At 42.5% G+C, this 25,797-nt stretch overlaps 1 protein-coding gene and 1 long non-coding RNA gene across 3 annotated transcripts in view; one reads left to right on the top strand and one right to left on the bottom strand.

The window, feature by feature from the left end:
• Nucleotides 1–806: 806 nt before the first annotated feature.
• On the bottom strand, nucleotides 807–8,049 carry LOC113023563 (uncharacterized). 2 transcript variants are annotated; one of them, XR_013909572.1, is made up of 4 exons: nucleotides 7,921–8,049; nucleotides 3,214–3,910; nucleotides 3,014–3,123; nucleotides 807–2,904 (listed from the first exon to the last, which is right to left on the bottom strand). It is a non-coding gene; the product is annotated as an uncharacterized LOC113023563 (long non-coding RNA). The 2 variants fall into 2 exon arrangements; XR_003272595.2 differs by lacking the exon at nucleotides 7,921–8,049 and having other exon boundaries at nucleotides 3,214–7,914.
• The window catches only part of neurl1aa (neuralized E3 ubiquitin protein ligase 1Aa), a 68,163-nt gene continuing 50,358 nt past the window's right edge, over nucleotides 7,993–25,797 (top strand). Inside the window, exon 1 of the mRNA XM_026169669.2 lies at nucleotides 7,993–8,133. Coding sequence (XP_026025454.1) covers nucleotides 8,052–8,133 — 82 coding nt within the window. The 5' untranslated portion in view covers nucleotides 7,993–8,051. The remainder of the gene's footprint in view (nucleotides 8,134–25,797) is intronic.

Here is a 25,797-nt window from a genome sequence, read left to right as displayed (position 1 = left end):
AGCTGAATTTGGAAACACTAGAACGGGAAAAGATGAAAAGCCAGCGTGCTTCACGTCAGCTGTCTGTTATGTATGCTGTGATGGCCGGTACAGCACCATCCTGCTGGGACGCTTTACCTGACGGCAATTTCTCTAAAGCAAAGTTCGGTTTATTTGTGCCGGCGTTCAGAAGTTAGTCATGTCCAAAGCAACATTTCCCGTATTGATTTTCGGCTTTTGTTTTGCAGAAAGCCCCGTGGCCCCTTTCTTTTATCTCCTTCCTCGAAAAACACAATGAAAGTCAGGTAAAAGGGTTTTGTAGCTAGAGGTGAAAATATGAGCAGAAAATGTGACTGCGTGTCTGATTCACTGTATCTAACATGTAGTTGTGAAGTCAGGCTTCTGCCAGTGCGCAGTGATCATAAAAGGCCCAGAGACGAAAGCTTTGAAGCTTTTTCCTCCACAAACTTGCAGAGTCTGTGAAAATGCACAGCGTCACTCTTATTCTCACCTCGCTCTTTAGGTTTTCTGACTTTTGAATAAAGGGGAACTCTTGCCTCAAGGGATGCGACTCAAGTTGATGTCAGCTGGTTCTGGGTGTCAAAAATGAGCGACTAAGCAACATTAGCGGCATTTAAGAACACACAGAGCCATCCTGGATGTGAAGCATAGGCAACGCTTGATAAAGGTGAGGGGACGGTGACTAAACCAGGTGTGACGTCTGGCTCTGTTGCGTCACGAGTCCAAACATGCAGCAGTGCAAATTCATTCAATCTCAGCCTCAATAACGTGAAACTGCAGCTGAAGTAGAGCACTAACATCGTGGATTATGGAAACATCATTTCATTTATTTATTTATTTATTTCACACTTGGTACAACAGTTCAAACAAACCAACCACACTTTCTATCAAAAAGCCCTACAACCATGTGTGAAAAGGAGCAGGAAGAAGAAAATGTTCTCATTAAACCCCGCCCCCTATCTACAATCCAACTTATATTACGAGTGGGCACCAAAAATCAGGGAACAAACTAACATTAACATTTCTCTCCGGTCCTAACCCAAACCAAACAACAAATTTACAATCAGAATATACCACTCCACATAGTAACAAGGAGAAAATACAATTAAAAAACAAATAAAACAAAAAATTATAATGGATCCATTTTCAATGAACTCCAATTTCATTCACATTCTTCATATCGAGTTATCGTTTTAAGCATGTAACACTTTTTAAAACAATGTAAATTTATACAATTCTTTAAATTATAATGAAGAGACTTCCACAGTCGTATACTCCTAACCGTTGGACTCATTAATCTCTGTGTAGTTCTAGCTAACTGATGCTTAAAATAAAATTTCCTTCTGCTATCTTCTCCCCCTGAACACAATAAAATACTCTTTGTAACTTAAAGGGCAAAATATTATTTTTAGCCTTAAACATAATTAATAGTGTGCGTAGTTTCACTAAATCTCCTAATTTTAATAATTTTGATTTTATAAATAATTTATTTGTATGTTCTCTATATTTAACATTATGAATCATTGGTATCACTTTCTTCTGTAATAAGTTTAGAGGTTTTATAGTATTCTCATATGTATTCCCCCAGACTTCAACACAGTAACTAAAATATGAGAAAAACAATGAAAAATATACAATGCGCATTGTTTTATAGTCTAATAAATCTCTTACATTTCCCAAAATATAAATGTTTTTAACCATCTTCTTTCTAATATACTCAATATGTGATTTCCATGTCAAATTTTCATCTACCATTACAGATGATCAAAAGCTTTTGTTAAACACAGACTTTATTTAAAAAATCTTAGAAGTAAGAACTAGACGTGCAAACATCTCTTTTGTCGTCTGGTGCCACTTTATTGCCTTTTTGTAAAGGTTCTCAAGTGTGACGCTAACCTTAGCTAGAGTCAGTGCTAACAGGGTGGTCTCAGTGCCAACGTGCTCGGTCAGCATCTGTTAGCGCCACATTTGAACCTGCTGGGAGACCTTTTAGCATATTTGTTAGTCCAGTGGGTGATTAGACGAACTTCAAACAGACCATCAGAAACACATCAGCGTGTTCTCTGTTCTCTCATCCAGTCAGAAATCAAACTTTTCCTTCTGAAATCCAACCCCTGATCCTCGCTTCAAGTTTCATTCCCAAAGCAAAATTAGGCCAAAATTAAGTCTGAAACCACCAGTGGACAAATTCCTGTGTGAAAGTCGAACCATCATGAAACCATCCAGTCTTTCGTCCACACCATCTTTCTTCCGCCAAGCTTTCCTCTTTACAGGAAATGGTAGAACTGTTTAACAGGAACAACATCGAGCTTAAAGCAATATTTAAACTGAAATCAGAAGCTGTTTTTTAGTATTTAGTCAACTTAAAAATTAAGCGATTCATCCATTTTCCTAACTGCTTATCCAACTCAAGCACGTAGGGCTGCTGGAGTCTGACGTCTGTGATTCCTCACTGCTGCTGAATGAGCTGCCCTATCAGACCACAGCACAGAAAATGGCACAGGCTCATAAAATATCCACAGCATGGTGTCACACTCATACAGACCCAGAGCTTCGGCTGAGCTGACCGTGGATCTTCAAGCAGAGTTTTTCGTCCTGTAGCAGTTTTACTGCCCGGTGTTTAAATCCCTGTTTGGTTTCCACTCTGGTGGAAAGAGAAATATTCGGGATGTGAATCTTCTGAAGGTCACCAAAAAGTCTTGTTTGATTGATTCTTGTTGAGCTGAACGTGGTTCTTTTTACATTCATCCACAACATTGTCCTTCCAGTTAGTAGATAAACAGCTGATCCACAGCGACACACAGTGTGGACGGTAGCGTTAACGCGTGACAGGACGGTCAGCTGGTGCTTTGATGTTGCTCGCCATGATCATCGTCTTCCTCAGCTGAGTGGTGCAGTCCAGTTCTGTAAGATTCAGACTGTTTTTACAACCCAGTAATTGCAAAAGCAGATGTATTGGAGTGTCACAATGACTGAGTGATTACAACCATCATGATTTAGAATGAGCTGCTACTTTTTGTACTTGTGCCAGGGTCTTTTTGGAGGCAGCAGCTGGTGGCATTGCACTTCCTCCTCAGCTTCAGGGCGAGGTAGTTGCGCCAGCAGGTGGTTCTTCTTCTTTGCCTGTAATCAACAGGACCAACAAAAGCACCTGTAGTAACGAATACTTTGTGTAAACTGTGTTATAACAGTAAGGGAGCAATAAGCACTTACGCAGGTCATCTCAGGCCACACAGAATGGACGTCTGTGGCTGTCTTATCCTTATGCAGGGAGAATGATTCACTGGCACTGGATCTGCATAGAATCACAAACTATCACAGACACAAATCTCAGGCTTCCTGAAAGTGAAACCTCGCACAACTGAAATTACGATGTACAGGCAAGTGGCTGCTCCATCCTTGTACGGTCAAGTACAGCACTTTTCCTCTCCTCTCAAACAAAACCCTTAAAGGACAACTATTTAGCAAGTTTCAGGCTCCGCCAGTAAAAACACCTTCAGAGGCGTTCGCCAATTAGGCCTGCAGCAACTGTCACCTCCAGGCTCTATAGAGTAAAAACCTCAAGATATTAAAGAGAAGTCAAGTTTATTTATTTATAGAGCACATTTCCAAACAGTCCATGCTGCACAAAGTGCTTAACAATGTAAAATGCAACTAAAATAAATGTAATGCACAACAATGACGCAGTAAAATATAGAAAAACAAATAAGTCAATAAAAAAAACAAATCAACAACTAAGGCTGTTAAAACCAAAATGTTTACATCAATGTGTGTTAAAAACGTGTCTCATCGTGAGAGAAGCACGATGGGCAAACACTTAGCAACTGTGGGGAGGAAGAGCTGCCTTTTCAACAGGAAGAAGTCTCTGGCAGAACCGGGTTCATGAAGGGGAGACGTCTAATATGATTTGCTGAGGTTGAGGGGAAAGAGAAGAGAAAACAGAAAGACTGTGAATATTAAACAGAACAAACTACAGAAGAGACGTTAACATCATGCAGCAGTCAGGCCTAACTGTAAACTTTGGTAAAGAAGGAAAGTTTCCTTTTCTACTTTTAGAAAGTTCATGAACCACACGCCTGCAGTCTGTGTTAGGATGCCTGGGTCGTTGACCCAGGGTTTTTGAGTTTATTATATTATTTATCATTTCTAATCTTTGGTTTCTTAGAGTTCTGTCTTATGGTTTATGTCTCTGTGTTCTCTAGTTGCTCTGTTTCCCCTGTCAGCTGTAGCCCCTTGTCAAGTTCGCGTCTCTGTGTTATGTTTCCTGTTTTACTTTGAAAGTCTGTCTCATGTAAATGCGTCTGGTTTTGCTTCCTTTGTCTCGTTAGGCCTGATTTGCCCCAGCTGTGTTTCCCTCCTGTTACCCATTCCCTGATTGCTCACTCTGTGTATTTAAGCCCTGTGTTTCTCTGTGTCCGTGTTGTGAGCTACTCTCATCTTGCTGTGTGGGCTGTACGGTTGCCAGTTCAGGTTATTTGTTGTCTTCAGTTTATCCTAGTTTTGCTAGTTCTCTGTTTGCCATCTAGCAATAAATCTGAGTTTAAGTTCACCTTTTGTCTAAGACTGTCTGCACTTTGGGTCCTCCTACTACCACTCCTTTTTTTTTTTTTTTTTTTTTTTTTTTTTAAATGACATCAGAAACAGCAGTATGCGACATTACGTGATGGCAGAGCTTCAGTTCATCCTTTGTCTTTTTTTTTTTTTTTTTTTTTTTTTTTTTTAATAAATAGGACAGGGGGAATGAATGAGAGAAAGAGGGGGAGAGAAAGAAAGAAAACCAAAGGGGAGAAGAGACGGTGAGAAGGGGGGGGAAGAGAGAGAAAAAAAAAAAGAACTCCTGGGTCACCTGTATGGAGAAAAAAAACAAACAAACAAACAAACAAAAACAAACAGAGGAGACAGCATACAACAAAGAGCAACATAATAATAGAGAAAACAAAGCACCATCACAATAAACTAGCTAGTCATAGATATCAGTATTTACTAAGTAATAAACGATATTGTGCAGCACGCAAGATAGACAGCGCACAGTGTGCTTTGAGGCAGCAGCCAAGAAAGCTTTAGTCCGCGTCTGTGAATACCCATGTGTGCATACCTGTGTGGATCAGCATGCTTGCATTCCAAAGGTTTCTCCATGTAATGATCTGCTAGGGAGTGTGGGGGGGCCACAGCCCCGTCCTCCAGGGTGTGAAGCGGGTATGGAGGAGATCAAAACTCCAGACATCCAGAGGCCCCCAGAATACAAGAGACCATGGAAGACCAACAGAGGGGCAGCCGCGCCACTGTCCCAGTAAGAGCTGAGGAGAGTCCCAGATGAGGGTTCGCCCAGCAGCCGCGGAGCAGAAGTCAGGGGGAGTTGCAGTGACGCGCCCGTGAGCTCCGCCGGCCCCCAGCTGCGCCTGAGTGACCGAGCCCTAGGCCGAGAGGCCGGGGGCACCCCACCTCCAAAGGGGCCCGAGCGAGCCCCAGGCCCCAGGCCCCGACAAGCGGCCGCCAAGGAGTGAGCCGGTGTGTACCCGGACGCCCACCCCCAGACACAAAGAACCACCAACACACCGACACCTGAGGGAGTCCGCCACCGGCAGGGGAAGTGGTGGTGGGTGGAGATAGGCCTCCAAACCTTGGAGGGCCTGAGGTGTCCCCAGAGAGGTGGCGTCTGATACCCAACCTGACATATAGACACAGACATACAGGCACACACAGACACAAACATCCATTCCCACCCTCATGCTCTCATATGCACTCACTCCACACTCAACCAACGTGGAGACAGACATAAAGAGACGCTGTACACACGATCACACTCCCCAAGCGTACTCTACAAACCGGGTCTAGGTACCCTTGCCCCTGGAGGGGGGAACTGCACCCAGACCCAGGTGGTGTTACCCTTTTCCCTGCGGTGGGGAGAGGCAGACCACCCCGACTCCGCAGCAGCAGGGAGGCCCCACACCCCAGACCGCAGTCGGACGGCCAACTCCTCCTACTAGCCCCCCCGCTCCAGCAGGCCGCAGAGAATGGGGGTGGGAGAAGACTCCAAACCTCCCTCCACCCGCTCATTGTAGTGTTGATGCATATGTGTTCTAAGGTGCGATTAAAACCCAGGAGGGCATGGAGCTACCTGCCAGAGAGCAGCAGGTAAGCGCCCTACTACCACTCCTGCATGCACACAGCCCTCACACGACAGTCTGAGAGCCATCAGACACGATGGAGCCTCATCAACAGAGGTCCAAAAGTGCACCGTTGACTTCAGCAAAAACAGAAATGCAGTCATGTAAAAATACTACAAACTCCTGTTTAGATTTCAGTGAAGATCTTTATATCGGAGGGTCTTTACCTTACAGTATGAGGCGCCTCGAGCCAAATGTTTTTGGGGATTTGGCTCTTTATAAATGAAACGGATGTGATGTGAAGGTACAGAGCTGCAAAATGTACTTTAAGCATATCAGTGCTAACAGCTGACCTGACCTGGTGACCTCCCTGGACAATTATTATTTTATTTATTTATCTATTAAGTCATTCCTTCTTTTGCCAATACCTTTCTTGCACTTAAAAAAAAAAAGCCACTTTAAAGTTGTGTTGTGCTTGGTGCCGACATGGCAGTTTCGATGTACTATTGTACTAGATATGACTGTGCAATGACAACAGAGAGTTATCTTATTACAAATAAAATGCCCCCTGATACAATATGATACATTAATGTTAAAGCAATGCTGCTGTGGCTAACCGGGATGCTGAACTGCAGGCAATTTAATCTTCGGGGGTTCATTTAACATGAAAGTGAAAAAATGTGAAATGTTTGCTTTTGGGGAAAGGAAAACTAAAGCATGTGAGACATTTACAGGAGAAACTTCTCTTTGCTGGACCCGCTAACGACTCAGTAAACTCTAACAAGCAACTGACAACTGCACTGGCTTTTTTAATGCGCAGGGGTTTACACAGTTATTCAATTCTGATTTTAAAAAGCTGCAGTGGAGTCAGATTGCACTCTGAAAGAGAGGAATATTGTACAAAATGGAAAACCTGAGGAGCAGCGTGTTCCCCAAGCAGATGAATATGTACTAAAAACTCTGTGGATAAAAGCAGTTTGCAGTTTTAACTTTAAAAGTTAAAAAAAGACACGTCTCAAAAAATTGGTAAAGGTCAAATAATTTATCGGAGGGCGGCGCTGGGTGTCAGTCTAATGAATCATTCCGCGTTTCTTTTTACTGTGAAGTTCTTCCACTAATCAGCCGAGCCAAACTGAAATTACTGACTCCCTCTGACCTCACACTCCCTTGAATTCTTCTCTAATGATAATTAATGACACCGATCGGTTGTTTGATTGGGGCCAAAACACGTGAGCTCCTGTCGGGGCTTTGGATCAAATCTGGAAGAGGATTGGAAAGCAAAGCCAGGCTGTCATTGGCTCCTTTTGTTTTTTGCTGTTTGTTGTTGGTTTACACTAGAGGGCAGCTTGATACTGTCCATGCGCCGTAATAAGGCGCTCGCTGTGCACATGTGGTTTGCACTTAGTCCATATTTTAGACGGACAGCAGAGGAGACTGTCAGATTCTAGCTAGGCCCACACACCTGCTCTTTTATTATTTTTCTATCATTTTCTTTCTTTTGTCGTCGCGCAAAATTCCCCTTTTTATATAAGAACACTGACAGAATCGTGGCAAATCCGATTTTACAGAGAACCACAGCGCGTATAGCATTTTAAATGCTCTACATGACAGCTTTTTCTTTTTTTATTATTATTAAAAACAAAGTCATAAAATGATCTGAGCACTGGTGGGGGTGGGGGGGAGTTTGAGCTCGCTGAAGAGGATTATTCAGCCGCTGATGACAAGCCAAAAGCTCCATTCAGGATTCAGATCATCTCCTCCTCCTCACCATCATCATCATCATCCTCACCGCTGCCCCGCCGGCTCCACACACCTGTGCTCCTGCCGCCTCTTCCGCTTTGGTCGCCGGTGATGACCGGAGGACGTCGTTTAAACAATAAAAAATCGCTTCTGTGCTCAACAAGCTGCCAGCATCAGTCCAACCGGCCGCGGTGAATTCCTGTCATGGGCAATAATGTTTCGGGCATCTCGACGCTGCACAGAGGTCAACAGCAGGGCTTCCACAGACTCCGGAACTCTCAGAAAGGTGAGTTACCTGAACACGCTTCATAGTTGACGAGTTTACGTCACTGCACTGAAACTGTTGGTAAAGCTGATGGGACGCGTGCAGAGTTTCTCCTGCTGCTCCGGGATCAGCTGAGTGGTGGTGCTGAAGAACAGCTCCCGGCTGCAGGAGGCGGGCCTGCTGTCTGGTCGTGCTGGTTGATGCCGGGAGGTGCATGTGCACATTTGTGGGGGCAGACACGTCAGCACTAAAAACATGAAGCTCGAGGAATTCTTAATACTTCTGTAACATTGCCCAGCCAGGGATGCCTCAGTGTGCTTGCTTTTTCCCTTCTTCTGTAACGACAGCTGTAGCTATGTGAACCACGAGGCCAAGCAAACACTCGGGATGTTCGGATCTCAGCCGTGCAAAAGTCCGATATTAGGAGTTGTTCCGCGTTTGATCTTAACATAATGGGACATGTTCTGATGTCACCTCGAAATTATAAAAACATCTGGTAAAGAAAAGTAAAGTCGGGATGAATTTATCAGTGATGGATCGAGAGGTTACTTCCCCAAATAAAACACACAGAGGTGTCCTGGTCTGAGACAGAACAGCCCTCGTGCTGCTCTCACCACAGAAAAAGGAACTAAATAAAGAACTGAAACGTTGGCTGCTGTAAATTTCTCAAAGGTGAGAGCACTGTTACCAAAATGCAGACAAAGAAGTCATAAATCGTGAGGGTGAATAATTTACAGCAGTCTAAAGGTTTGCAAACATTTAGTGTATTTAAGCTGAAATACAAAAGGCTTCATCTCCTGTACGGGTTTTTATTACTGTGCAATCCTGTAGTGAAGTGAAACAAACCGCACAAACATCAGGATGTTTTTTCTGTTAGTGTCATTTCTTGTCATTTTCGCTATGTAAATGTTATACATGTTATATTTTATAGTATTTAAAGTAACAGAAATGAAATACTCTGTCATTCAGTTTCAGCTGCAGCATTTTAATTCTACTGTTTTCTAGTTTCATGTATTTGGTTTTACAGCATTACATTAAAATTAAAATATTTTTTGCATGGCACGTTAGTAATATTTTTTAGGAAAGTTCACTTAAAGATTTGAGAACGCTCACCTGTAGTATGAAGCCTTCTGCAGTGAAGGCTGAATATGTACGTAAACATGCAGTCGCACGGTTGCGTGTGATTTTCTGAAGCCTCTGCTCTCTCAGTGGCTCCATGTCTCTGCTGGTGTCTGGATTCAAACATGGCGATGACGATACACTTTAGTTTTGGGGTTTTTATTGGAATGCAAAAGTTATAAATGGAAGCATCTCTTTAGATTTGGTAAAGTATTCCACTCAGCGTCCCATCTCCGCTGAAACTGTCAGCGGTTCTTCTTTGCTTGCAGACCGTGTTAGCTAGCTTGTTAACTTGCAGGTGCGGCTGTCTGTTTAGTTTGGGCTGCACGTTGGTGTGCAGACCACAGCTTCAACCAGATTCAACAAAGTTTACTAGAAGCTGAAGCGATGTGTGGGCTGGGTTACACGTTTAAAAGGCCCAGATTTGGCTCAGGAGCTTGAATGTTGTCACATGCAGACAAGAAGCGTAATTATTTTTCAAGTTATCTTTATAGTTTCCTTTGTTGTGTTGAGTAAAGAGAGAAAATTGTATTTTTCGGTATATATTGTATGGTAACTGGTTTGCTTTGCATGTTTTATTCACAGTATTTATAAGAACAGACCTTATAAGCTAAGCTAAAGAATAAGCTGTGTTTGGTGCAACCAAAATGATATTCCCTGCAGACTGCCTCCTTTTTCCAGGGCCCACTGGACTGCGTCCCACGTGTCCAATCATGCAAATTACAAAACGGCCCACCTCCACGCTGCTACATCTGGATTACAGAGGGGGAAGTGGTGGGCCTGGGGGAGCGGTTTAAAATGAAGCTGTCTGCAGGATAATCACCATAAGTACACACTTTGCCCTTCCACGTTCTCCCTCTATCCGCAGCACACGTTCCGAGCGGTTATTCTCACATCACAGGAACGAGTGAGTCAGGCGAGGGGAGGCGAGGCGGCGCATCAGAGAAGAACAGGGACAATTATTCAGCCAGGTTGCCTTGACAACCACCCATAACATGTGCAATAGTTCCCATGGTGATGGATTCCAGAGTGCGTTATCAGCGGGAGTTGATGGCTGATTGGGATAAGAACCAGACGACGTCACCGGCAGCCGCTCGGTGATGAAAGGATGTGTTTGTGCTCTGCGTCCCGGTTTATTAGGCTGCTGCTGGGACGGCGCGCAGTGATTAGTTGGATGTGGAACAGAGATATTCGCAGATCAGAGTGGGGCTGAGACGGTGTGTAGCCTGTTATGTTGGCTATTACCCACAGCCTGCACAACTCAAACACACACTCGCTTCTTCAGCAGAGACGTAAAATCATTGGTTTTAACTGATAGAGAGACCTCTCAGAGAACTGCTGACTCAGCTTTGGAGCAGTGACCCATTTCTCTGTCAAATGAATTAAAGTACTACAGAAGTACTTCATATCAAAATACTTGTTTAAATTTAATTATTTGGCAGGTTTTTGGCCTATTTACAGCCTGACACAAACATAATGTTAGAAAGTAGGAATGGCTGCATATTCACAGTCATAGCACACAAACAGCAAAGAAATCTGCAAACAGATGTAGCTGCAGAAGACAAGCAGTGCCATAATGTGTGCGTCTTTCTAGAAATCTAGTTCTGCTACACAAAGACAGAAGCAGACGTGGGGAAATCGCATGCGCCACAACAAGACGTAGAGTTCTTTCTCGTAGTTAAACAACCGTTTAGTTCCAACCCTTTCTCTCTTTCTCATCTTTTTTTAGAGCCAAACTCCACATCACTCAGAACGTCATGCCCGGTGAAGTCAACAGTGTCTAATACACACAAACTTTCAATTCAGTGTTATTTACACAGCGCCAAACCACAGGAACAGTCGCCTCAAGGTCCTTTATATTGTAAGGTAGACCCTACAATTATACATACAGAGAAAAACCCAAATGACCCCCTATGAGCAGCACTTTGGTGACAGTGAGAAGGAAAAACTCCCTTTTAACAGGAAGAAAGCTCCAGCAGAACCAGGCTCAGGGAGGGCGGGATGACTGGTTGGGGTGACAACCAGTGCAACTAACTGAATTTGCTTTCACAAGAGTAAATTATTTTGTGTCCTTTTTACTCCGTAAGGACTCGTTATCAGTGAAAGAAGGCAGCAGAGCAAATCATCCACTTTCAGTGTTATTAAATGGCAGCTACACAGTAAGATGTACAGAGCCCAGAGACCAAACACAGCTAAGATATATGTGACAAAGTTATACTTTGCACTGCGTGTGCAAACAAGATACTGCAGCATTTGCTAATATTAAATAAGACATAATGTTGACTTTGATAACTCTAAGGTATGCAAACTGACAAATGAGCGTGCAGCTTCACAGTCACATCTCCCCCCACCTCTCACATCCAGTTTCAAAACACCAAAATGATGATTCCTCATCGTAGGGCTTCGTATGCTTTTGGGTGGCTGTAGCTGAAGAGGTAAGGCAGGTTGCCCTAGCATTGGGCAACAGCCTAACCCCAACTTGCTCTCCCGTGCATCAATAGAGCGTGAATATTAGATAGAAAGCCCATAAGCACAGAAAAAAGTGAATGAGGCCTGTATAAACCACTATAAGTGCTCGAGTAGAGTAGAAACGCTTTATAAAAACCAGTCTCTCATATCAGTGATGATCCTCTACATCAGAGTTTGACAAAGAAGTTGATGTTTACACCCTCAGGAAGTTGGAGGTCCAAGGCGAAATCACAGAACTACAGAAACAAGTAGTCACAACGACACTTTGAAGGACTGGGAGCAGGCCAGAGGTGCTAAACTTTAGGTTTCACATTTTTATGCACAAAGTCACAAAAAGGTATCCTTCTCTTGTGCACACAGATGAGCAGTTTGTAAGCTCAGTGTGATGAAATGTGTCCTCTTTATAGATTTTTCTTCTTTGGCTTCTGCAGAAAGTTCAGAGTGCTGCAGGTGCTTTTCACTTAGAACTTTGGGGCAACAATAACGGGACACAAAATGCGTTTGCAGACAGAGTTTTATTGGCTGTCGTGTTTACTGGGTTGTGACACGGCCCATGTAGAGACAGGAGGGAGGAGCTAAACAGTCTGAGCTGTACATCATCACTTTTTCATTAGCACAGGCTGATTTAGTTTCCACCACATGATATTACTGCGAGGGCACCACAAGGGCATGTTGTTACCTCACACACACACTGACCAACACAAACACACAGATGACTGGTTCACATAGTACTTTTCTGTTTTTATAGCGTGTACTGCTGATAGCGGACGTTGTGTTTATCTCAAACCTAAACTGAAGTCTGGGCTGTTGTATAATTTTTATCTGTGCAGCATGCGACACATTGCATCCTCAGCATCTCTGCCTGGTCAGGAGTGGAAACTTATTCAGGGATCTAGTGGAGCCCGTGGCTCGATGGGTTAGGGCTGTTTGGGCCATGAAAGGGGTCAGGTGGTTTTAATGTTATGCCTGATCAGCATCAGTTCAGTTAGAGTGTTTCTGTGGAACTCCATGATGGTTACCAGACCAGGAAGACTGTTTTACCTGAAGTCTTTTGAGCAATATTTATTTTAGCAACAACATGTGTGTCAAGAATCAAGAATTGAGCTACTTGAGTCATACATTAGTGTTAACATAGTAAAACAGCAAAAACTACACAGAAATTTAACTAAGATACTACTTTTGCACGTAGGTCACGGCACCTGAAGGTCAAATTCTGTTTTTTTTGCAGCACAAGATCAATAACCGAGTAACCAAAGCAGATGATCCACTAACTTGTTAACAGTTATCCTCCATAATGTTGGCAGGCCTGTTTTGAAATAGAACGAGCAGCAAACTGCCCTCCAGCTGGAATCTTTCATACCCACTGGAGACCATAAAGCATCATCATGTGATGTTTTTATGGCTTTTATAACTGCTCTGGGTTTTTCTCTTGCTATTCTCTGGCTTTAGTTGTTTTGTGCCTGATTGTGGGCTTGATTTTCTGAAAAGGAATGCTTTGTGGTCTGAAGGCTCTCCGGGGAAAAGAAACCCTTTTACTGTCTAAATGAAAGTGCCTGATTAAATAAAATGTATAATTAGCTTTGTGCTAAATACCCTCTGTTTGCTGATATGTGCTACAGGTGCTACAGAAGTAGAACATGTTGTAACTCCTAGTTTGGTGGTATTTTTTTGACATATTGGAAATTAATGAGCTCCAGAGTTCGTGTGTAATAGGAAACTGTTAGTCATCTGAACTTAGGACAAAGCCTAATCAGAATTAAGTGCACTTGGTCTCTGGGGAGTGGTCATTAAATGAAATGATCCTGTGTGAGTTTTGAAATTAGTGAACCATATTTCACACGGGGCACAGTTGAGTGGAGTCAGAAGACACTAATAATATAGCCAAGGAAATATTCAGGAAACAGTTTTCTCTGTTTCTTTTTGCAGCCGTGACCTCTCTGCTGCCTTTTTGGTGATGTTTGACCTTTCTTATGCAACGTGGCGTCTTGCCTGGAGTGTTTCTGAACATCCTTAACACCTGCCTAAATAAGAAGCGCCGCTACGGAGAGGTGATACAGGCGCTTGACTCCTGGGAGGACTGGAGCTCCTCGGGCACTGTAATGCAGCTTTCACACTTAGTAAATAAAACAACAACAAAAACCGACAGCCAACCCAGACAGTTGCTGTGCTGGATGAGCTCATCAGGTTAGACCATGTGTCATACTTATATAAGACAAGGAGCTATTTCAAGATAGTTATTAATGCATTTGGTAATGGTGATGCATCGGTTTACTCTTGAAAAATGCAACAATCTGTTATGTTAAATGCGCCCGTGTCACAAATATGAGGTGAAATTGATAAAATGCTCAATTTTTTATTTCTAGCACAGTGAATCTGTGATGAATGTATTCGTCTAATGGCTTTGTGGTTACTTTATTTTGCAAACAGGACCGAATATCAGAGTTCTCTGTTAATCACAGATACCGGAAATGTGTCGAAAGCGTGCAAATGCATCATTTTGTCCCCTGTTATGATGGGAATACTTCCTGCTTGTGAGCACAGTAACAGATTTATGTTTTAATGGATCTTTACGGTGGAGAAGAGCAGCTCGCCGAGCTCTGCAGACTCCAAATGGAATAATTAAGCCTGCTTCATCTGTGCTCGTGTACATGTACAGTGTGTTCTCTGAGAGCCTGTTAAATCATGTAGCGTTCAGAATAGTGTGTTTTTCTGATGCAGGAAACAGTATGTTAAATTTAGGTCAGTGATTCATACTTTAGTGTTAGTTAACCCTTTCCAAGCACAAAAGATCCTGCAGCCGGACCAGACTGTGGGCGAGCGCAGCTCACTCAGTGAAGAGCTCGTCTGTTTTGTTTAAAACTGATGCAGAGCTGCTGAGATTTAATTCTGATGCATCAGAGATGCAGTCGAAAGCTTTCAGAACAGCATAAATAAACGGCGAGCTACCCAGTTATGTCTGAGGAGCTATTAATTCTTATACATGCAGTTCTGATTAGAGGGAAATATAAACGGATTTCATTTCATATTGTGGCCTGATCAGGAGGAGAGCGGCACCTTCAGCAGAGTTCTGACAAAAACCAAACCAAGAGGTCACTGCGACGATGTTTACTATAATAATAGTCAGCACTAGCTGGGTAGCCAAATGTATTTCTTAGACTTAGATGTGGAATGCTGTTGTTAAAGATAATCACGATTTTCCATCAGTGTAAGAAAAGAAGCAGAGAGAGTGAGCGATGTAACAAACCAAAGTAGATCTTTGATTAGCATCTTCAGCACTAACAGCCCAGAGACTGTGTATAAAAGATGGACAGAACCACCATGACTTTGATTATGGTTTCTGTAATCCATCAGGTTGGTTAGCATTCATAAACTGAATGTGTGCATCACACAGACACCTGTCTACTAAAGCAACAGATTTGGATAGCACAGACTTTGACAGTCTGCAGCTCAGAGCGCTCTAAAATGGGCCAACACTGCAAACCAAAGTGATCCAAGAGGGTTAGCAAAGTGAATTAGCAGGGAGCTGCTACAGCTCATGCACAGCACTGCTAATTTTAGGCCTTGTCCTCCTCCTGTTACTACTGCATTTCAAACGAATCCGTTCTCAGAAGCCTAAATAATAATTTTCTCCCACACATGAGTGCTTTATTAAGACTTGTGTCTTCCAGCACTAACTTTCATGTGCCACCTTTCTTCTTGCTTTGTTGTAGCTCCTCCATGAAACCAACACTTACTGCACTGACTCTCTTTCACGACACATTACAATAGCCAATCAGATGTGTCCCCATAATAGAGTATAAACTGTTTAAACTAGTGCTTTCCTAGCAGCACCCCTACGTTACATCTGTCCTTTTTACTACAAGTAAATGTTTACTTTTTAGTTCCTCATTCAATGTCATTGAGTGAAATAAATCACACTGTGATTTTCCCCAGTCAGTCCTGTAACATACAGGACACTGGTCACGTCAAAGTGTCCCTATAGTGGTCCATGTGGTGAAATAGATCCAGTGCAGCTTCTTTAATGGTATTGATGTTTATCTTTGTGCTCCTGGCATCAATTATAAAAACCATCTGACTCCAGTCCAGCGGTTCTTCCACTGCCTGGCTAACATAGTTGGCTTCGTCACTTCCCCATAAGGTCTCATGTGCATCGTGTCCCCGCAGAAAACACAGCTTTCTACATTTCTGCTTCTAGTTCCACCAGTTTATTGATTTGCATGTATCATAGAAGTTTATGATAGCCAGCTTTTCCACAACCACCTCCCACCCCACCTTCCCTGTCCCGTCTCATTGCCACATACCCACTCATGATTAAATTTAAACAGGGTGTTAGCCGTGACTCCTGCATACATATTAAATGAACCACTTGAAGTACCGACCAATGACAATCAAGTGTGTTGTGTTCCAGTGTAGGATTAACAATATTGTTAATACAATTAACACCTTCTTTGAATTCCCCTCACCTCACCCGTCTGCTAAGAAGGGTCAGGTAGGTAGAAGTCATGGATTTGTATGCTTTCCGTCTTGGACTTGAAATTAGCATTCATGTCTCCTACTATGAAGGTCACTATCCTTCTTTTCTCTTTCAGCAGCTTAAAGCAGCTTTCATGGCACTTGCAGTTGCAGTTGTTTGTCCTTCCCCACACCCCTTTCTCCTGTCCAGCCATCCAGACAACCTCAGCACAGCCTTGCTGCACTGAATCCTGGCAGCCAACATTGTGCTGACCTCCAGAGTTACAGGATTTGGGTTTGTGTTCGTGTCATCCAGCACATCTTGTTCATATTCTCTTGCCTTTCACGAGCTAGCAGTGTGCACAAATGCCCTGCAACTAAAGCACCTTTGTGGTGAACAGATTTCGTCACAATGAACCTTTTAAATCTCTCAAAAAGGTTATTTTGGAGTTTTCTCCCTCAGCACTGTTTCTGTATATTTCTTTCTTGGGCCTTTTTGTTATTCCTTTTGCACCCTTGCCAGTTTTCACAGCCTCTGGTTTTCAACCAGCTCCATCATGCTAATGCTAACGGGCACTCCTGTAATCACCCCTTTACTGCCACTGGGTCTCTGTACTCTAGCTTTCACAGCTCTTCAGATTTTGTCTTTTTACACACTTGTAATATTTCCTGCCTTTTCCACCTGGGTATCTGTGTTACACCCAATCAGCAGGTTTCCATCCACTAACACACTAGCATGCTTGTGTTGTGAGTCGTTTTCTTTATTCCACCATCACTCTCAAATATCACCACCACGTGAAGGGAATTCATCGTAGACCTCGTTACCTCACCCTCACAGTCTTCCATGTGAGCCTCTGTCCTCCTCCTCTCACCAGGCCTAAGACCTCCTTTCACCATCTGCTGCCTTTCATTTCCTTCCCCCTCTTCCTCAATCAGATCTGTGTTTTTGCATCCATCCTCATCAACATCTCTCTCCACCACGTAGCATATTACTACCAGACTGTTCGCCGACACTTCCACGTTAAACTCCTTACTCAGCTCACCGAATGCCAAGTTCACACTTCACAATCCAAAGTCTGTTAATCCTTTCAAACAAACTCTCACAAAAATCTCTCTTTTATACTTTACCCTTAGCAGTATGATCATCCTTGTATCAGTTAACATGGGAATCTATGGGGCCTTAGGTGTGAAGCCAGCCCCAAGAGGCCATTAGAGGAACTGCATGTTTTGGCTCTTGACACATGGCTGCAGCTTTGGTACAACATGATCGACAGCTGTGAGCATGACCAAGAAAAAAATGAAAAAGGAAGGATTAAGCTTTTAATGAAACAAACAAGAATCAGATGGAAACAAAAGTAAATGGCCAATAAAATAAAAGGTAAAGACTCTATTATTGCAGGGGCTTTATCCTACAATATAATTAAGTGGTTTTTGCAATAAAAATAACATTTTAGGATAATTGTGCATTCTCATGCATCACTGATAATGGTGTGTTGGATCAAATATTGTCATTGAAACAGAACACAAATTAATTCTGTGATGAGGCTCTGCAGTGTGGAGCCACATTAGGCCAACACTCCTCTCCGAGACCACCAAGCCAATTCCAAATTACTTTCCTCCATGGCCATGGATCAAAAAGAAGCATATCAGCTACACAAATAGTTTTGATTGCACAATTTAAAAGAAGAAGAAGAAGAAGTTGGGATGGAAGTCATAAATGTGGAAGTAAATGCCAGCAAAATGCCAAGTCAATCAGCATGTGAAGTGATGCTTTGCTTTTTCTTGCATGCTAGCAGTGAGAACATTGTGACAGGAAGGTGATTATTTTCAAATTAAAACGGGCGAACAACATCTCATTAAAATTCATTTCACACATTGTAGCATGCAGGGAAACACCAATATGCATCTACAGTCTGATCACTGTAATAAGAAAAATGAGTGCAATTCCGTAAAAATAACATCTGACTCAATGTTTGCAGCCACTTTTTATAGTGTGTATGCAATTAAGATACAATTACCTTGAGGTATTTGTTCACTGCATGAGAAAAGGATCTGGTGCCGGATCACGACATGTTTAACTGAAACGACCTCGTCGTTTTTCTGAGAAGCCGTTGATACGACTTAGTGCACTTTAACTTAGCATCAAAGTCCTGTTAGCATAAATGTGATTAGTCTGTACCATTAAAACTTCATCCAGATAACATGATGACAAAGTTCAGCTTGTGATGAACGGCTGTTCTGGTAACGCGCTCTAGAAATCTTTGGAAAAGGAAAAATGCCCAGGACAATTTGATTTCTTCTTTTTACACATAAAAAATGTGAAAACTACATTTGTGTGCTTTCTGTTGGGTCTTTTTTTATTCGTAGGTGTTTAAACTTCAGCTTACTACCTGCATTTAGAAAAATAACCATTTATCAGTCAATATCAAATTTATTTCTATAGCACACAAAAGCACACAGGGAGGTAATAACTTATTCAAAGTTAGGGGCATGACTTCCAAAAATAATAACTTTGTTATGGTGAGAATATTCAGTGTTAACAGCCTTTAACATCGTGTAGACAGTCAAACAGAGGCTGCAGTGAGACAGGGAGATCCCGTTTCAAGGGGAAGTAAATTTGGATGTCATCAGCATAACAATGAAAGGGGATGTTGTATTCCCTGAAAATAGATCCCAAAGGCAGCATGTTTAAGGAGAACAGAGTTGGACCCAAAACAGCCCCCTGTGGAACACCACAACAGGAAGAGTATTTCTCATTAGCTACAGAGAAAGACCTCTCTGATAAATATGATTTAAATCATGATAAAACTGAGCCTTTAAGACCAACAATGTGTTCAAGTCTCAATAAAAGTATTTTATGATCAACTGTGTCAAAGGCTGCAGTCAAATCTAAAAGGACTAAAACAACCGAACAACCTGAGTCGACGGTTAAAGAAGATCATTAGAAACTCTTAAAAGTGCCGTCTCAGCACAGTGACGAGATTTAAAACCAGACTGGAAAACCTCACAGACGTGGGTCTAAAAAGGCGTGAAGGTGCTTGAAAGCAACTTTTTCCAAAATGTTAGACATAAACCATGTTTATTGATAAACACGCTTCAAACCTCATATATTCATATAATAATTGTAACATATTTGTGGCTTTTACTCAGCTTCCCCTTTTATAAACTCTGTGGAGTTGCTGAACACGCACAGTGGACTGTTTGTTCCCATATCACAGAACGATGCCATTAAAACGCATCTGCTGGTGTGTGTAAAAGCAGGCAATGTTCCTGTATTTATGGAGACGACTCATATTTTGTGCCTGGACAATAGTTACAAGCCATGTGACTATAAACGTAATTGTATCCCGCTTGTAATTCACGTGGGAAAATTCAGGTGCTTTCTTGCTTTCGGTGCCAAAAGGACGTCTCTAAATCTACTGTAAATAACTGAAATGAATACATCTTTAATGTTATTGCTGTGCGAATGGCGAGATGGGAGCACTTTATTCCACTGATGGTGGCGATATAAGTAAGTACTCATATGTGAATACATTTCATTCAAGTCTGAAGTGGCGCACACGACTTCATTTGCCGTTCATCGCCTCTTTAACGGCGTGCGCTGCTATTAAAACACACACACACAGATGCTGCGTTCCAATCATTTTATATGCGTGCACAAAGAGGGATCTCCCCACGGCCTGCTGCTCTGCAGAGCTGCTCTAGTGTATCTGATGGGATAATCTGCGTGTTGTGCTGCGGCCCATGTGAGGGAGGGATTACATATTTATTTGGGGAGTTTTCATCCCGCCTTTACCATCTGTCACCAGTAGTGTGGCCGTGGGACATTTACCACAGCTTTATAGTGGAATGATAGGATAAGAGTGGGTGAGTGGGAGAGATTGTGCACGGGTGGTTGTGTGTGACTCAGAGAGAAAGGGAGGAAGTAACCACCTGCACATTCAGAAGCACCAAAATCCCCCGTGTCATCTAAAAAAAGCAAAAGTTGGGGGCTTTTCAGTGAAGTCCAGCAGCAGCACTGGGACTTTTTCCCATGCTCTGAAGGGCGGTCTCCTCATAGTTCCTCTTTTAGTCCCAGGGTGATTAAGAGCCAACTCAGTGCTGATGTCATAATCCACGTCCTGTCACATACATTACAGCTGCAACCTGATGGGTGGTCAGTTCACTTGGCCAGTGTGTGTGTGTGTTACACTGCATTTGATTCATGAGTTGAGATCCTGAAATAGTCAGCTTATAGTTCAGTAATCAACCTGAGACTGACCTCAGGAGGATCAGCACAGACCTGCCCCCCTCTACATCAACAGTGACCGTGTGCAGAGGGTCCCAGCCTGCAGACTCCTGAGCACTTTCACCTCTCGTGACCAATCCTGGACTGCAAACACCTCAGTGGTCACCAAGCAGGCGTAGTAGCAGCTTCACTTCCTGGGAGAATAACCTGGGTCAAAAGCTGCAGGTGACCTTTTACCGCTCCTCCACAGAGAGCGTGCTGACACATCGTATCACGGTTTGGTGCAGGAGCTGCACTGAAGCAGAGAGGAGGAGGCAGCAGGTCATCGGCACGGCTCAGGCGATCGTCGGCTGCTCTCCGGCCTCCCTGCAGGACTCAGTCGCCTCACGTTTCCTCACTATAAAGGACCCATCACGTCCTGCCTCTGACAGGGATGTGCACAAAAAGACTCACAAACACTCGCACTACCACCTCCTCTTCCTCTGCCCGCACTGCCAAGTGCATGTATTTAGCAGTTTTTAAATATAGTACTTTTTAAAAGCTCTGCATACTTTCACATAGGAAATATTTTTCTGACCGTTTCCTTATTTGCATATCTGACGGTACAAAATCAACATTTACTTCAGCTTTTACAACCAAAAACTGCAGCACACAAATACTGGATTTGCTCTCCTCAAGTATTTTTATTTGTTTTGGTCATTTGTTTGATGCACTTGCCTTTTTCTTGTGTTCCTGATGTTCATGTTCTCCTGATGTGTGTCTTTGTCTCTGTCTGCTCCGTTTTTTGTTTTGCTGTATCTGCAAGAAATTTATTTATTTATAAATCCAAAACAATGAGCTGAAAAATCCTAAAATGCTCTGCATGCCAGTATGTCTGATATTTTAATGTTAACATATTAAGCTGCAGATTGATTCATAGTCATTCTTGTCTGTAAGTCTGAAGCTGGGGACATAACTGTTTCCCACCTGAGGACATGATGCCTGCAGTTCCTCTCACACAGCATCTCTCTGTACGTGTCTCCGCTCATATTCAGTCCTGACCAACAGCTTCCCCGTGGGTCCAATGTGCAGCTTGGTTTCCTGTAAGGACGAGCTGCAGGAAAGCAATAAATAAATAAATATCATAAGACTGCTGGAACAGCCAAAAACCAAGTGCATCGCTCAGGGATTTGTACTGGTGTATCAACACTTTGTCTTAATGAGACAACAACAACAGCAAAGTTCTTCCTGGTTTTCAGAGTTTCTCTGATTTCAGACTTAATGAAATGTGTCTGTATTTCATTAACTGCTCTTTCACATGTTGCGTGTAATTACCTGCTGAATGGTGATTACATTAATCAGTTGTTGAATATCAGGAAGAAGTCCATTTCATTAATTTTTCTATTATCACTTTAAAGAAACAGTTTTTTTCCTGCTACAAATGTGCAGTGTCTTTGTTCTCCACACGGCCTCCTTCTGTTAATATTAAGCAGGAACTTAATGTCTCTGCTGCACATTTTCAAGATGGCTTGAATCAAAATGTGTTAATTCTCTGGCTTGTTTTTGTCTTAGAGAAGGAAATCGTTGGATTCAGGACACAGAAACTTTTTTTAAGATTCAAACTTTCCTTTGACAGAGCTTATCATCAGGGTTGGATCAGGTGACCCTGAAGCATCCTTTAGTTATGCTGCTAAAAGCTCAGGCTCCTCTGGGACTTCTTCTTCTCTGCTCACCTCTTTTCACTGCTTCACTGCTGCATGACATTAAATTGTATCTTCTCAGCTTCATAGTCTGAATTTCGTCTTGTCTCCCTGTGCTCTCCTTGCACTCCTCTCTCTCCCATCACCCCGAGGCTGTCCCTTCCCGAGTCGGCTTCTGCGAAAGTTTCTTCCTGTTAAAAGAGAGTTCCTTCCTTGTCATGGTGCCTTGGTTTGGGGCCAGGGTTTCTCTAGTTTGGATAAGTCTTTCTATCCTATATTGTTTGCTTGTAGTCTTGCCTTTAGTTCTTAGTTTAGCTCTTTGACTATGTTAGTTGTTAGGTTGTGTATTTTCTGCTTCCTGGTGTTTCTCTGTCTGTTTCACTTTGATAGCCCTTCATCCCGTGTGTGTTTTGTTCACTTTTGCTTCCCCTGTCTCCTGTCACCCGTGTGCATATATTGTCCGAGTCTTTGTCCCCGTGTGTTCCATCGTCCTGTGTTTCAGCCTAGTTCATGAGTTCCTGGTTGAGTTCTGTCTATGTGAGTTTTCAGTCCTGCACTTGGGTCGTGACACCTACGCCCTCCTACCATTGCCTGGCTCTTTGCAGTCGTCTGCATCGTATGTTACACTAAAAGCCCCTCCAGGTGACTGTTGCTTGATTTGGTGTAAATCAAAATAAGCTGAACTGATCTGCATGCTGAACATTGCAGTGGTTTTTCATTTCCACCTTTTATTGTTTTCTGTGACTAAAGATAATTCACAGGTAGAATCATGTAACTGGTTATTTGGTTGTGTAATGATAATAATAATAATTTTTAAATAAATGTCTCTTCTTCTTCCTTGTTTGTAATCACAGAGATGCTCTTTGATTAGGACTGGCATGTAATTTAAGTCACGCTCAGACCTCACCGGCGAGGGCTGGCCCGGTGCGTGGCCCCTTCAGAAGAAACAGGCCCCCAGATTGTGTTTTTAATGACTCGGGTGTATGTTTGGAGCTTCAGCTTTAAAACGAAATGCCGTAATAATACCTCTGGTTTGCAGCTGTTACTGAAGCTCGATTTATCCAAATGATTAAAAAAAATAAAGTATTCTGGTTTATTTCGAGTATTATGCAGAGAGTTTTGCTTTTGCTTTTTTGCCTTGCATACTCGTCTTGCTTGTACTGTGACAACAGGGAAACAGAAAGGCGCTCATGACCCAGCTGTTCTGGGAAAATTTGTATAATAGCAAAGAGAAAGCCGCAGTAAAGTTCTTAACCAGCCTGCAGGGTTTCTTTACTCATTTATCTTTATTGTAATGCAGTTGAATGACTCATGAAATTGTTAATATTAAAAACCACACAGTGAAGAATCTTTAAAAGAATTCTGGCTTTCATTTTTGTTATTGCAGAAATTTTCTATAATTATTGGTTTTGTCGCCGGGCTAAAGACTTCCAGCTGCTCAAATTTAACGTCTAGAGGAATATCAGATCATAAATTCAGTTCTGAGAACTCAAGCGCTGACTCAGTACCCAGGCTGGGCTCGGTCCATGTTTTAGTTTGTTCTCTGTAAATTCTGTGTATTCACTGGCCGTAGCATCTCGTTTCATTACCACAGGTCCAAACACAGAGTGCGCGCTGGTATCGTTTGCTCGCAACATTAACAGCCTGTAAATTGGTCTCATTTGTTTTAAATAATCTTACTTTACATTTGTTTCAAATCATTTTTACAGCAATACTATTAGTGTTATTACTAGCAATAATATGAGCTCAAACAAAATTCAGTGAGAATCCGTATGATTCGCTGCACCCGTCATAATGTTATACCTGCTCAGTGATTGTAATATCATAATTGTTATTAATATTAATACTGTGAATTATTAAGTATTTTTTTAAATGCTGTCATTATTGAATCTTGTTGTAAACCTGTGGTGCTCACACAGGCGGCAGCTGCAATATGCTAACAAATTAGCATGTCAGCATCGATGCTAGCTCTTGGCTTGATTGTTCTGGTGAGGCTGTCAACACTGTGCATACTCAGAATTATAAAAGGAGAAGTTGAGCAATGCTTTTATTAAAACAGGAACTCCTTGAAACAAATTGTAGCTTTATGCATATTTTTAATAAGTTCACAAATAATCACAGCTATGATTTGCAGCTTATTATCGCTCACACTGCTGCTACATATATACTGCAGCTGTGTTCAGAAACCCACCCAAGCACATTTTAATATGACTAAATTATCAGTGCATAGCTATAACCTCCAAATCTCCCTCTCATCTTCAGCATGTATGTTTTCAGCATTGCTTACTTTCTAAAAAGGATTGTTTTTCATGTGCTGTTAATTAAATCTTCTTTCCCACTCCCTGTGAATCCTCCACAGGTCATATTTGAAACCTGAGCATGTTTTCCTCAGACTCACTGTAGCACATCCACTTTCGTTTTTCCATGACTTTGAGATTCTTCTCTACCCTCAAGCTTCCAAATCTTGCCTGGATCCTGTGACTCCTCTTTCCATCCAGGCTCAGGCAAAGCGAGATATCTTCATGCGTTTTTCTTTCTTCCTGGAAAGAAAGTGATACTCAGGTCTGAGCTGTGGGAACAAGAAGAAAACATGGCCTTAAAAAAAGGAGCTCAATCTGCTTATCTCTGTTATGGTCCCACATGAGAAGAGGAACAGATTAGCCCCAGGTAATATCTTTGGTGGCCTCTCCAGTGTCTAATTAAAAGGCTATCGTTTTAGTGAGTACATATAAAGCAGTGATTGAGGTGATTTTCCCTCAGAGCTGTGTCTGCTCTGTGGGACGGTCACAACACTTTCAACAACTCTGTTTTCTTTTGATCTGATTTCTGCTCAGCCCAGCTGCTGGAGGATCTAAAGAGCAGGAGAAAAGCCTAGAGAGAGCATACTTACGCAGGTTATAAATGTGGCAAATGAGAGGAATGATAAAGCGGGAGCAACGTAAATGGATAAAAGAAAGCCCCCGTAATCTGTCTCAGTGTCAGGAAGTATAATTTTCCAAACATGACATGAGCCAGCGAATGCCAAGAGGGATACACTGTGCTGATTCACAAAGGGTATGGTTTGGGAAACCACAAAACCAGCAGGCGCACTGATTGATGGCGCCGAAAATCCATGCAAACGGATTCATATGTTTCCTTATGCGGCAGCTGCCCCGTATTAATCTAATGTAATTAACAATAAACACCCCGTCATGATCGGAATTGCAATTTAAAAGTCTCGGGGATCTGCTCTGCGAGGAATTACAACCACATGTCCTCCTGCCTGTGAGCGAGCTGCAGGGAACACAGAGATTGCTCATGAAGTCTTATCATCTTGTTTTTCAGGGGAGGAGCTTTAGCCTTAGTAGAGAAATGAGATAGACTGGTGCATCACATGTTGCCTTTCCGTTTTTTACTTTCATGCAGAATATCTGGCTACTGGGAGAAAGGGCAACCCTCACATCGGGAAATTCCAGCTTTCTCTATGTCACTCAGTCCAGGAAGTCAAATATGAAGCGTGCGATCTGCACAGATGTTCTGAAAGACTCAGTTTTAACACGGAATAAGGAGGCATTCCAGCGTTACCGATCTTCCTGACTCCAGCAGTCAAGCCTTTTTCCTTTAATTTGTCAGATGTCCATAAGTAGTACTGTACAAAACAAGTTATATTGTATTAAATTAAATTACCGGATTATTAATAATTCAGCTCTTTTGACAGCTTCAGCAATGCCCCACTGAAATCCATCACTCCTCACCAGC

The sequence above is a fragment of the Astatotilapia calliptera genome, chromosome 6 (assembly GCF_964374335.1).
Source record: "Astatotilapia calliptera chromosome 6, fAstCal68.1, whole genome shotgun sequence".
Lineage (NCBI taxonomy): Eukaryota > Metazoa > Chordata > Actinopteri > Cichliformes > Cichlidae > Astatotilapia > Astatotilapia calliptera.
Note: the sequence above shows the minus strand (reverse complement) of the source record. Positions and strands in the feature narration are given on the sequence as shown.